The sequence below is a fragment of the Poromitra crassiceps genome (genome assembly GCF_964638095.1).
Source record: "Poromitra crassiceps genome assembly, chromosome: 23".
NCBI lineage: Eukaryota > Metazoa > Chordata > Actinopteri > Beryciformes > Melamphaidae > Poromitra > Poromitra crassiceps.
In genome coordinates, this window is record NC_139639.1 from 9,126,552 (window position 1) to 9,139,590 (window position 13,039).

At 43.6% G+C, this 13,039-nt stretch overlaps 1 protein-coding gene across 1 annotated transcript; it reads left to right on the forward strand.

Annotated features, from left to right (window-relative positions):
* The first annotated feature begins 166 nt into the window (after positions 1 to 166).
* znf622 (zinc finger protein 622) lies at positions 167 to 12,336 on the forward strand. The gene is made up of 8 exons (XM_083659470.1): positions 167 to 262; positions 4,623 to 4,922; positions 5,118 to 5,397; positions 6,113 to 6,382; positions 9,238 to 9,400; positions 9,958 to 10,073; positions 10,822 to 10,965; positions 11,098 to 12,336. Exons 2-8 carry the CDS (start codon positions 4,629 to 4,631, stop codon positions 11,229 to 11,231), a joined length of 1,401 nt encoding a protein of 466 aa, XP_083515596.1. The 5' UTR covers positions 167 to 262; positions 4,623 to 4,628; the 3' UTR covers positions 11,232 to 12,336.
* The last annotated feature ends 703 nt before the right edge of the window (positions 12,337 to 13,039 follow it).

Consider the following 13,039-nt stretch of genomic DNA (forward strand, 5'->3'; position numbering starts at 1 on the left):
AGTACAGACCATTGACCTATATGTACAGATGCATGTATGGGAGCAAGTCACACACACACACACACACACACACACACAATCCGCTGGGTGGCAGTGTGACATGGATCATTCATTCCATGGATCTATGGTGTTACGTCATTACTTTGACAGTTCAAAGGTTACCAGGAAGTGACCCTCACGCGTGTGCTAGAGAGCAGATTGCCTAAACTAGCTAGCTACAACAAGAGCAACATAACGGTAACTTGGAGGAGTCGCTAAATAAGTAAGTGGATGCAATGTGTATTAGACTGCCGCTGCTGTTATTATGAAGCAGAATATCCAGGTTACTGTAGCGTTAGCTAACTGTCATTAGCGTTATGTGTGATGTCAACAAGCTAAATGCGTGTTGGTCACTAGCTTAGCTACCGTTAGCTAAGTAACGTTACTAAAGCTACTTGCTGCCTTTCTTTTTTGCCTGTGAGGCTGTTGTAACGTTAGCTAGTTTTTCCTCATACTAGCGTTAGTATGGTATGAAAAGTTGAAGTTTGAGTGGTTGACGTTAGTTATTTATTTCGTATATAACGTTACTTGCTTGCTGGTGGTAAGACATTTAACTAGGTCCACTCTTCACGTCTGCATACATGGAATATATAACGTTACCACACAGCATTTATTTCAGTAATATGTCACGTTAATTTATCCTTAATAACCGCAACTTCTGACAAAATGTGTAAATGGTTCACATTCATAAGCATTAAACGGCGGCATTGGGGGAACATGGCAATGGGACCCTTGAGTGGCTCACTAACCCCGGCTGTGTTTACATAAAAAAAAAACTGCGACAGTTCACACAACTTTAACAAGACATGCTTATACATCAAACCCTTGAGCTACTTCTGCTCTCACTCAGAATGTCAAATATAAGCGATGTGATGCATAGTTTTAAATTTGAGATATTAACGTTTGTTTGGCACAACTCATACTAGTTAACTGCCGCTGGCTTACTGCAGTCAAGCCAGCCCACACCTCGGAAAGCTCAGTCATTCTAGCCCACACTCTAGCCCACACTTGTTTTGTGGTGCGTGTATATACTAGGCATTACGGTAAAAGCATGCACGAACTGATTTCAAAATAAAAGCGCACTCCCAGAACAAATCTATACTAATTAAATGTTCTAATTTTTACATATTATAATTACAATTGCACGCTATGAGAGTTGATGTACAATTTCAAAGTAAAAGCCTACTTTTTTTCTCTTTTCACTGTTTTCTGAACATTCAAATGGATAGTTCAAGGAAACTGCCTGTTATTAAAAAATAATTATACTTCAGACTGATAGTACTCAACCCCAGGGTGTCATCCAGACAATTTCATAACAATCTGATGTAGCATTTCACAATAAAAGCCTTCTAAATATTGATTTTTCACTGCATTACATGTACATTTGGAGGAATATTGATAGAAAACTACCTGTTATTATTGAACAATTCCACTTCAGACTCATAGTACCTCACCCCGGGGGTTCACCCAGAAACTTTCAGAGCAAACTGATGTAGCATTTCAGAATAAAAGCCTTCTAACTATTCATATTTCACTGCATCACATGTACATTTGGAGGAATATTGATAGAAAACTACCTGTTATTATTGAACCATTCCACTTCAGACTCATAGTACTCCACCCTGGGGGGTGCAGTGTGCAATGTGATGCAGTGAAATATGAATAGTTAGAAGGCTTTTATTCTGAAATGCTACATCAGATTGTTATGAAATTTTCTAGGTGACCCCCCGGGGTGGAGTACTATGAGTGTGAAGTGGAATGGTTCAATAATAACAGGTAGTTTTCTATCAATATTCCTCCAAATGTACATGTGATGCAGTGAAATATGAATAGTTAGTAGGGATGGGCATTTCTAGCAAAAACACTATTCGAAATTCGCTGGCCAAATTCGAATTTAATTCGAATTTCGAAAAAAAAAAAAAATGTAAAAAAAAAAAAAACTTTTTTTTTTTTTTTTTTTTTTTTACATTTTTAATTTTTTTTACATTGACATTTTCGAAAATAAAAAACAGTTTTGACAATCATGAGTGGTTGTGGTTCATTAAATATTTAGTAGGCTCAGGTCTGAGTGCCAAAGGGGTGCCAAAGTCACCCCCTCTCCCTCTTCATGGGATTTCATCCGCCATTCATTTTTACATAAACCTTGCTTAAAATGCTTATAGCGATTTGACTATACTTAGAATCAGGGGAGACAATGCAACATTTCACAAAAAAAAAAAAAAATTTTTTTTTTTTTTTTTCGAATTTCGAATTTCAATAATAAAAGTCGACCTTGATAATAACAACGATTATTCGAAAATTCGAAATTCGATGCCCATCCCTAATAGTTAGAAGGCTTTTATTCTGAAATGCTACATCAGATTGTTATGAAATTTTCTGGGTGACGCCCCGGGGTGGAGTACTATGAGTGTGAAGTGGAATGGTTCAATAATAACAGGTAGTTTTCTATCAATATTCCTCCAAATGTACGTGATGCAGTGAAATATGAATAGTTAGAAGGCTTTTATTCTGAATTGCTACATCAGATTGTTATGAAATTTTCTGGGTGACGCCCCGGGGTGGAGTACTATGAGTGTGAAGTGGAATGGTTCAATAATAACAGGTAGTTTTCTATCAATATTCCTCCAAATGTACATGTGATGCAGTGAAATATAAATAGTTAGAAGGCTTTTATTCTGAAATGCTACATCAGATTGTTATGAAATTTTCTGGGTGACGCCCCGGGGTGGAGTACTATGAGTGTGAAGTGGAATGGTTCAATAATAACAGGTAGTTTCTATCAATATTCCTCCAAATGTACATGTGATGCAGTGAAATATGAATAGTTAGAAGGCTTTTATTCTGAAATGCTACATCAGATTGTTATGAAATTTTCTGGGTGACGCCCAGGGGTGGAGTACTATGAGTGTGAAGTGGAATGGTTCAATAATAACAGGTAGTTTTCTATCAATATTCCTCCAAATGTACATGTGATGCAGTGAAATATGAATAGTTAGAAGGCTTTTATTCTGAAATGCTACATCAGATTGTTATGAAATTTTCTGGGTGATGCCCCGGGGTGGAGTACTATGAGTGTGAAGTGGAATGGTTCAATAATAACAGGTAGTTTTCTATCAATATTCCTCCAAATGTACATGTGATGCAGTGAAATATGAATAGTTAGAAGGCTTTTATTCTGAAATGCTACATCAGATTGTTATGAAATCTTCTGGGTGACCCCCGGGGTGGGGTACTATGAGTCTGAAGTGGAATGGTTCAATAATAACAGGTAGTTTTCTATCAATATTCCTCCAAATGTACATGTAATGCAGTGAAAAATCAATATTTAGAAGGCTTTTATTGTGAAATGCTACATCAGATTGTTATAAAATTGTCTGGATGACACCCTGGGGTTGAGTACTATCAGTCTGAAGTATAATTATTTTTTAATAACAGGCAGTTTCCTTGAACTATCCATTTGAATGTTCAGAAAACAGTGAAAAGAAAAAAAAAGTAGGCTTTTACTTTGAAATTGTACATCAACTCTCATAGCGTGCAATTGTAATTATAATATGTAAAAATTAGGACATTTAATTAGTATAGATTTGTTCTGGGAGTGCGCTTTTATTTTGAAATCAGTTCGCGCATGCTTTTACCGTAATGCCTAGTATATACACGCACCACAAAACAAGTGTGGGCTAGAGTGTGGGCTAGAATGACTGAGCTTTCCGAGGTGTGGGCTGGCTTGACTGCAGTGCTGGCTTCCGTATTTCTGGAGGATTGTGATTTCACGCTGATTCGTCCTATTGGGAAAAATTGTTTCTCTCCCTGCTAAGAGACTGGCACATATTTTGGGGCCAGGTTCAAGGTAGCCCTTCTCAGAACGCTGGTATGAATCCAACGTGCTTTATGACAAAGCACCCAGGTTTCCAAATTCAGTCTCAAGCCGCAAAGATGCCCGCGCCAGAGCATGTGAGCGGAGCGGAACGTGGAGCGGAGCAGGGGGATTTTGGCTTGAGCGGTGAGCAGGCAACGAACAGAGCGGTTGAGACTTAATTTGGAACCCCGGGTGCTTGTCTTATAAAGGACGCTGGATTCATACCAGCGTCCTGAGAAGGGCTAGGTTCAAGGTAACATTAGAGGGACAAAAAACCAGCACTCCAAATAAATCCGTTTGGGTTGTTTTATTACCTTCAAGCAGATTGACAATGAACGTTTCGGCGTGAGCCTTCCTCAGCATTGACAATGCTGAGGAAGGCTCACGCCGAAACGTTCATTGTCAATCTGCTTGAAGGTAATAAAACAACCCAAACGGATTTATTTGGAGTGCTGGTTTTTTGTCCCTCTGTTATTTTTTGCGCCGTGCACCGTAACTTTTTGAAACTTTTGAGAGTGCTCACCAGTCGTGACTTCCAGTCACTGACTATTTGGTCAAGGTAACATTAGCCTACTCACAGTAATAATTGTGTTTATCACATCAGGCTACTGACAATTGTTTTTTAAATAGCATGATTTTTTTGCCCGTGTTTTTGAGCTTTTTTCCCCCCTTTACTTTTGCAAGGTGCATCCAACGACAGCTAGTCATGTTTTCCTCTCATCTTCAGGCCACCATGTCCTACACCTGCATCAGCTGCCGGGTGGCTTTTGCGGACGGCGAGGTGCAGCGGGCCCACTACAAAACGGACTGGCACCGCTACAACCTGAAGCGCAAGGTGGCCGAAATGCCGCCTGTGACCGCAGAAAACTTCCAGGAGCGCGTCCTGGCACAGCGGACTGCGGCCGAGCAGCAGGTGACGGACGCGGGGGTCACCGAGGGCTGCGTCACCTGCAACAAGAAGTTCTCCAGCGCCAACGCCTACCAGAACCACCTGCAGTCGCACAAGCACCAGCAGGCAGAGAAACAGGTAGGTTGGCTGGCCATAGAAAATCCGGGTTATTTTTCCCCAAATTTCATCCCATATATATATATATATATATATATATATAATATATATATATAATATGCAATATTCCATGTTTTACCCAGTTGATTTTTATTACCAAATTCCATGATTATGTCTGTTTTTTCTGCTTTGCTGAAAACGTATGGCCCTAAACAGGCGCTGCTCGTCGCCCAGAGGAAAGTGGAGAAGATGAATGAGAAGAACCTGGAGAAGGGGCTCGGCGAGGAGAAGGTGGACCGCGACGCCAGGAACGAGGCCCTGCAGCAGGCCCTGAAAGAGCAGCAGAGGTCCACCCTGGCCAAGCCAGACATGGCCCAGGCTTCAGGAGGAGCGACTAGGCCCAAGCCGGAGAAACCCCCTAGGATGCTGTGGCTGGAGGAGCAGGCCAAGAGGATGGGGGAGAGAGAGGATGGGGAGGGGGCCACAGCCGAGGAAGGTAAGGAGCTGCTGTTGACTTGACAGTGTTTCCCCTACCATTCTACAGGCCCATCAGGCCAACGGCGCCCCCGCCAGGCCAGAAAAATAATTGCATTTTTTTATATATTTTTTTTATATTTTAATTAATTAACATTATTTCATATTATTACAATACAGAAATACTGGTGTTGACAGTAATAGAAGATGCCAAATCATTCAAAACAATAAGCATTTTTCTTTTAGGAGCATTGTGCCAGCGTGCAGCGCTGTTCCAAAACATGTCAATGTGTGTCGTTGCCTGGGAAACGCACATCCCATAATACAACTGTTCGCATCGCATCCCATAATAGTATGATGATACTTTGGATGCCATTGCGAACATAGATGCAAACTGATTAGCTAAAAGTTTATCGTCGCCAGCTAGGGCCCCCACCGTTGCGGTCGAGGTACGTTTCGAAATCCCTCCAGGCCTTAAAATTTTTCTAGGGGAAACACTGCTTGACTAAACATACTTCTTACAGGGCTACTTAATTCTTAACCACTAATGGCCCATTTCCACCGCTGGTATTAGCACAGCCCCGCCCGGCTCAACTCGCTTTTTTGTATCATTCAACCGGTCAAAAACCAAGACAGCCCGGGTTGAGTCGCACTACTCCATTTTGCTAGATTTAGACCTTCACCAGTACAAAATAAGCATGTTTACATCCAAAATAATCTAATCTTTCATGTTGCAGATGATTGGGAGGACGTTGACGGGGAAGATGATGAGATGGAGGATGAGGATGATGAGGAGACGATGGACCAGGAGGAGGGAGACGCAGCCGCTCCGCCCGCCCCCCACCCCGCCGCTCTGCCAGGCTCCATCCCTGTCACAGACTGCCTGTTCTGCTGCCACCACTCACGCTCGCTCCTGAAGAACGTCGCCCACATGACCAAAGCCCACAGCTTCTTCATCCCCGACGTGGAGTTCCTGGTCGACTTCACAGGGCTCGTTCGTTACCTGGGTGAGTTCCTGGTCGACTTCACGGGGCTCGTTCGTTACCTGGGTGAGTGGCGAGTGTAAAGCTGGGGTCACACTACACGACTGGACTGGACGGCATGGCATGGCACGGTGGATCAGTGCCGCTTCACAGCAAGAAGGTCCCGGGTTCAAACCCCGCTCCGTCCCAGGTCCTTTGTGGGTGGAGTTTGCATGTTCATGTGGGTTTCCTCCGGGTGCTCCAGTTTCCTCCCACCATCCAAGACATGTATGTTAGGGTTAATACTCCTGTCAGTGTCAGTGCCCCTGACCAGAGCTCTGACCACTGGCTATCGATCTGGGCCAAATATATAAACCATGTGTACACGCCTTTCCACACAGGTTTACCAATTTATAAAAATTCCTGGGCCGTGAGAATTTGCGTAGCGGTACACATTTCACTCACACCATGCATACTGCATGCAGTCCAACTAGTGTGATGTTGCCAGCTGGCAGAAAAGGCTAATGTAAGTGTGAATTTGGGTGACATTTTATTTTGGGTGTACACCGATTTCTATACCTAAATATACAGTACATTTTACTGTATGCATTCGGCCCCTGGGGGTGGTCGCGGGGTATTACACTGCCTGGTCAAGTGGAGTTTGCACTGTGATTGGCCCGAAGGTCCAAACACTGCCCAGCCGGGAAACCTAGAGGCCGTCTCACAAAGCGACACCTCTGAATTACTGCATGAGCTGAATTTGGCATGTGATGCCCTCGGCACTGCAGCGCTGTGGGAAGAAAGGAAAAACGTGGACACAACACGGTTGTGGCGGTTGCTTGCCATCCACTGCGGTCGGCTTGTCTATAGCACGGTACGGTATTGCGATATTGCTGTTATTGTGACGGTAAGAAAGTAACCAGCTGGAAATGTTTTAATGTCCGGCCATTAACTCATTGAGTGCCAGCCACTTTTGGAGAACGGACGCTCCCAGTGCCAGAGTTTCAGAGCGTTTTCAGTGATTTCTCGAGGCCCACAGAATATTGTGTGATATTACTATGTAAACACTGAACACGCACAAAGAACGATGAGACTCTATTCTATCATCTGCAAAAAAAAGTATATTGATCCCATTTTCCGTTCTTTAGTTATGAGCCGGAGAAAATAGCTTGATTCATCCCAAAACATAATTTTTTTTCTAGAAGCTGAGATAATTGGCCTTTTGTGAAATTAAACATTTCAAGCACATCACTGACTCTGAAGCTTGCTGCTGGTGGGCATCGGATATTCTGGCTTGCGTTTGTCAATCCTGTCCTGCTGCCTGGGTCTGTCTGGGTGTTGCGTGCTGCTCTGCGTGCCCCCCCCCCGCCCCGCCCCGCCCCGCCTCGCCTCAACTGCACACTCCTCCTCCTGTCTGTGGTGGCTCTCTGCTGAGTTTGCTGTGCCACCCGCGACATCCAGCTTTTTTACAGCGTTCCGCGTGTGTTTGTCACCGGCAACGATGCTTCCAGTTGAGAATAACAACTCCACGGTGTGGATGTGCTGTCGTGCTGTCGCAACCGACACGGAGCGGCTCAATTGTGGGAGCAGATTGGCTGCTGCAGGCACAGCTGCAGTAACGTGCTTCAGCATATCGATGCATACGGATGCGATGCGATTTCCGTTTCCATAACGACTTCTTCTTTGTTTTTTCCTTGCCTTTCTGTTATGTGGAGAGCACTGTCGCCACCTAAGGGTTCTGTAAAATAGGTTATAGACCTCCAATAGCTATAATATTTGTACAGGAGAGGCAGAAGGCTTTGATCGACGCCCCACCGTCAAAAAACGCAATTGACGAACATGTCCGTCCTTGGCACTCTACGTCACTACTTGAAATGACGAACATGTCCGTCCATGGCATTCAATGAGTTAAGCTGGCGGCTGGCGCTTATGGAAAACCCATTCTGGTTATGTATTTGTAGCGCAACAATTTGGGTTTTTCATCCCCAAATCCAACTGGTTGTCACGTGTGTTGCTCTGTGATGGAAGAGTTTAAAAAAAGTCTGTCATTAGGTGTAATGGCCGATATAAAAAGTCTCTCATTAGGTGTAATAGGTGTTTAGTTGTATCAGGGGTTCAAAGCAGTTTCCCCACAAGAGCTGGGCTTCAAATAGTCCTCAAATCATTGAGACTAATAAGTGTGAGTGCAATATCTAGTCAAAATGTTAAGGACTGTCGTTTTGACAATCATTGTGACACCCAGTTTAGTGGACGATATGTCAAGATGATTAAAAAATGTTGATCCTCATGTTCACCAGTTGTGGCAAAATCTTTCCTCCTGGGTTCGGCAAATATTCCATCGATTGAAATCAAGTTGATGGATTAAAAAATAATAATCACTATTATTATTATTTTATTTATTTATTTTTTACGTGAAGTCTAAACATGTTGCTCGAAGGTGAGCTTTGGATATCCGATATTCAAATGACAGTACCACACTGCTGATGTAACAAGGGCGGCTTTAGCTCAGGAGGTAGAGCGGGTCAGCCAATGACGCAAGGGTTGGCGGCTCGATCCCCGCTCCCTCCCAGCTGTTAATCGTTGTGTCCCTGGGCAAGACACTTAACCCTCCTTGCCTGGTATGATTGGTATGATTGGTATGAATGTAAGACATGAATGGTATGATTGGTATGATTGGTATGAATGTTGACATGAATGATGATGGTGGTTCGGAGGGACCGTTGAGCGCCAATGTGTGGCTGCCACGCTTCTGAACCACCGGTATGAATGGTGTGAACGAATAATGATTCTGTGTAAGCGCTTTGAGCCTTGGAAAGGCGCTATATAAATCCAATCATTATTATTATTATTATTATAAGCCACCCTCTTTCTAACCTAAGATGTTTTTTCTGGTGTGGCAGGAGAGAAGGTTGGTGCCGGGAACGTGTGCTTATGGTGCAACGAGAAGGGGCGTTCGTTTTACTCAACAGAAGCAGTCCAGGGCCACATGATCGACAAAAGCCACTGTAAACTCTTCACAGATGCCGATGCCGCCCTGGAGTTTGCAGACTTCTACGACTTCAGGTAATGAGACGCATGTTGCTTTAAAATCCTGCCTTAAATTGATCACACTCACCTCTGCCATCATTTCTTTTCCTCAACTTCTTTTATAGAATTGAATGATTTAACACGTTCTATCATTCAGTGTCTGGGTAGTGCAGCGGTGGATTCCCTGCCTACCAACACGAGGGTTACAGGTTCGAGCGTCAATACAGGCAGAATTGACTGTCTGTGTCGCAGTGTTTCCCCTAGAAAGATTTTCAGGCCTGGCGGGGGCGCCATTGGGCCTGTAGAATGGTAGGGGAAACACTGCTGTGGGTGGGAACTGGGAAGCCGGATTAATGGTACTAGAAGTATCACACGCTCTTTTCTAGCGTCCCTCGCTGGGCGTCGCCCTCGTCCGCTCCACTGGCAGCACTCATTTCTACCGTGCCTCATTGGTTTGCCCTCGAGGTCTCGCCTTGCGTTTGCATTTGGAATCAAGTCTGTACCGAAGCCCAACAGGATCCCATGCAACAGGTAGTAGCCATTTGTGCATGAGCATCTTGTTCACGGTCAGCTTGTGTTTTGTTTGCCAACAGGAGCAGCTACCCCGACAGGAAGGAGGGAGAGGATGCTGAGATGGACGAGGAAGAGCTCCCCGACGACAAGAACCTGGAGTATGACGACGACACGCTGGAGCTGACCCTCCCCTCAGGTCACCCCACTTTATGAGTTATGAATAGTGCAACATGATCCAAGGTACAGAAGACGGGGTTCCTACACAGGTCAGGAAGTTTGAACTTCAGGGTTCCCACGGTCATGGAAAACCTGGAAATGTCATGCAATTTTCAAAATCGCGTTTTTCCAGGCCTGGAAAAGTCATGGAATTAAGTCAAATCCCTATTTTATTCGAAAGATTTGTCATTTCATCTTTCATGACAGGCCACTTTGTGACACCCGAGAGACTATGAGTGACATCATATGTTTAGTTTGTATAAAGATAAATTGTCGACTTAAAGTATGGACTTTTCAAATGTAAACTGTGGAGGAAACCTGATGATGGTAAACCAGTAAACTTAAAATTCAACTTTGCTTTTATTGCTGCAGTGAAGCTGGTGGTTTTCATTTAAATAAGGATGGAAACCGTTTCTGACCTTCCTCATAGTTTGTTCCATGGGTTTTACTGCCCCATAATATCAAATGACGATAATATGTTGGCAAGTGTTGATTGGGTTGATCAATACCAATGACGAAGGCTAATTAGCCTCATTCTCAAGCCAATTAAAGCAAATGACATGCCAGCATTATTCCTATATTTAACATGGTCATAATGACAAATCTATTTCCTACATGTTTCTGTTGGATCTCTTGGTTAATTGGCTAGCTTACTCACGAGGAGCTGTGTTGGAAACATGTGACTTCATGTGCACATACCATAACAGGATGCTTTCATCTTCCCCCAGGTGCTAAGATCGGTCACCGCTCTTTAATGCGCTACTACAAGCAGCGCTTTGGGACCCAGCGGACGGTGGCGCTGGCCCACAACAGGAACGCCGTGGGCCGGGTCCTCCGGCAGTACAAAGCCCTGGGCTGGGGAGGAGACATCGGTAAGGCTATGAGAAGCCCAGAGCTGGCAGCATTGGAGGGAAAGATTCCGGTGGGGATGTAAGTGCATTGTATAAGGCGGGGGTTCCTACATACATCTTATCCTTCCTCCTCCCCCCCTCTCTCTCTCCTAGGCAAGAGCTCCTTCCATCAGACCCAGAGAGACATGCAGTACGTTCAGAAGATGAAGTCCAAATGGATGCTGAAGATGGGCATGAACCACAACTCCACCAAGCAGCACCACTTCAGATGTCAAGTGATGTTCTAAGACTGGAAGCGACCCAACAGGGCAGGAAATGCAGGGCGGGGGGGGGGGGGGGGGGCTGCTGGATTATAAAGTTCAACAGCCGCTTCACCGTTTTCCAGCCAACAAGACTGACAGAATCGACGGTGATCTCCACATGATGGTTGGTTACCTGGCAAAGTGGTGGGTAGAGGAGGCAAACGTAACACTCAGGCAAGATTGAGCAGTGTGTTTGGTGTCTGGTGTTCGTTTCCTACCTTCTACAATGTGATATCAGTGGACTCGTCAAAAGCAGCTTAGATCTTGGCTTATGCTGCGTTCCATTCAGTCCGAAGTTGGGAAAACTCAGTTGTGATTCCAACCTCCGATGCGTTCCAGTGGTCCAGTTTAGGAAAAACTGTTTAGGATGAGATTTTCCTGAGTCAACACAAGATACGGTTCCCCATGCAAAATCGAATATTATGTTTATGATAAAACTGAGAGTGTGTGTAGTGTTTCTAGTGTTTGTCGTTTGTTGATGTGACGTCCGGTCACTCAAGGATAAGAAGAAGAAGAAGCTTGGAATTCCATCTTGAAAGGCCGTTTCATTACATTTTTCCCAGTAGGAAGTCCAATTTTCTGACTTTCCGACATCTATGGAACGCGGCATCAAAACAGTGTATAAAACATGAGGACAACCGGCTGTCCATGAAATTGACTTGATTGATCAGTGAATCCAGGTGGAATCTATGATGCTTCTGATATTTCACCGGTGTCATGAAGGGGAGGTGGACATGAAGGGGACTACAGGTTAACAACCAATTGTAAATCTAGACAACTGAGATATGGATTATAATATTAAAACTAAATTTGGACAAAACATAACAGGATTACATCAGTGCTGCTCTTTATAATAAGAACAATAATGTGTTTATATGCTCTTGGATATGTGTCAACCTGTAACACTTTAATGGTTGCTATTGCTAATATATTTTGAAAATTATGTTTCACTCTTAACCTTTTCAGATGGAAACGTCGTTCAGTGTTGAAATTCTCCAGATTTTTTTTTTACGACTTTCTGACAGCCAATTACAATTGACTTTTTTTTCTTCTTCCCATGATGCACTGCAAGAACACATTAAAAAGATTTTACCACTTAAATGACTTTGCACAATCCTTAGTTGTTGTGAAGCATTCATGTCCATTTTAAGTTGAGGTTTGAAAACCTCCAGTTACTAGTGCTCTTCATGTCTATAGAGGTCCTGTTCAGCTCTACACTGATTTATTTTAGATGAATTATAAGCTTGGCTCTTTGGCTGATTTGGTAGAATTTAGAAGTGCTCATTCATTGAGATTCATTTATAATCATCCATAAACTGCAGCAGCAGACATTACTCGCTACTGTGATCAAGATTTTTAGCTGTGACTAACCGCTTTATAAGTCAGTGGTTCCCAGTACCCCCAGGGGTCCTTGAAGGGGTTCTAGGGGGTCCCCAGCAAAAAGGAGAATTCATTTATTTTCACTATAATTCCATCCATAAATAACACAATGGCAGAATGAATGTATGACTGTTTTTGTCATGGGTTTCATATACATATATACTTTCATATACCTCATAAAACATCTAAAAGCTCAAATCCTATCAGATGGGGGAACCTGCAACAAAATCTTATCAAATGGGGGTCCGTTGTTTAATTTGTGTCAGTTTAGGGGTCTCCTCCACCCCTTAGTGGCACCGTTTCTCCCCTAGGGGGCTGAAATTTGGCATGGAGGTCAAGTGTGTGTGTGTGTGTGTCTGGATGATGTCACCACAAAAAGTGGAATTTAGGAAATTCACATATCTAATCACAGC

Coding starts and splice junctions, on each gene's coding strand:
- znf622 (XM_083659470.1), top strand. CDS start 4,629: ATGTCCTACACCTGCATCAGCTGCCGGGTGGCTTTTGCGGACGGCGAG. Junction 6,383..9,237: donor AGGGCTCGTTCGTTACCTGG/GTGAGTTCCTGG, acceptor CTGGTGTGGCAG/GAGAGAAGGTTGGTGCCGGG. Junction 10,966..11,097: donor GGGCTGGGGAGGAGACATCG/GTAAGGCTATGA, acceptor TCTCTCTCCTAG/GCAAGAGCTCCTTCCATCAG.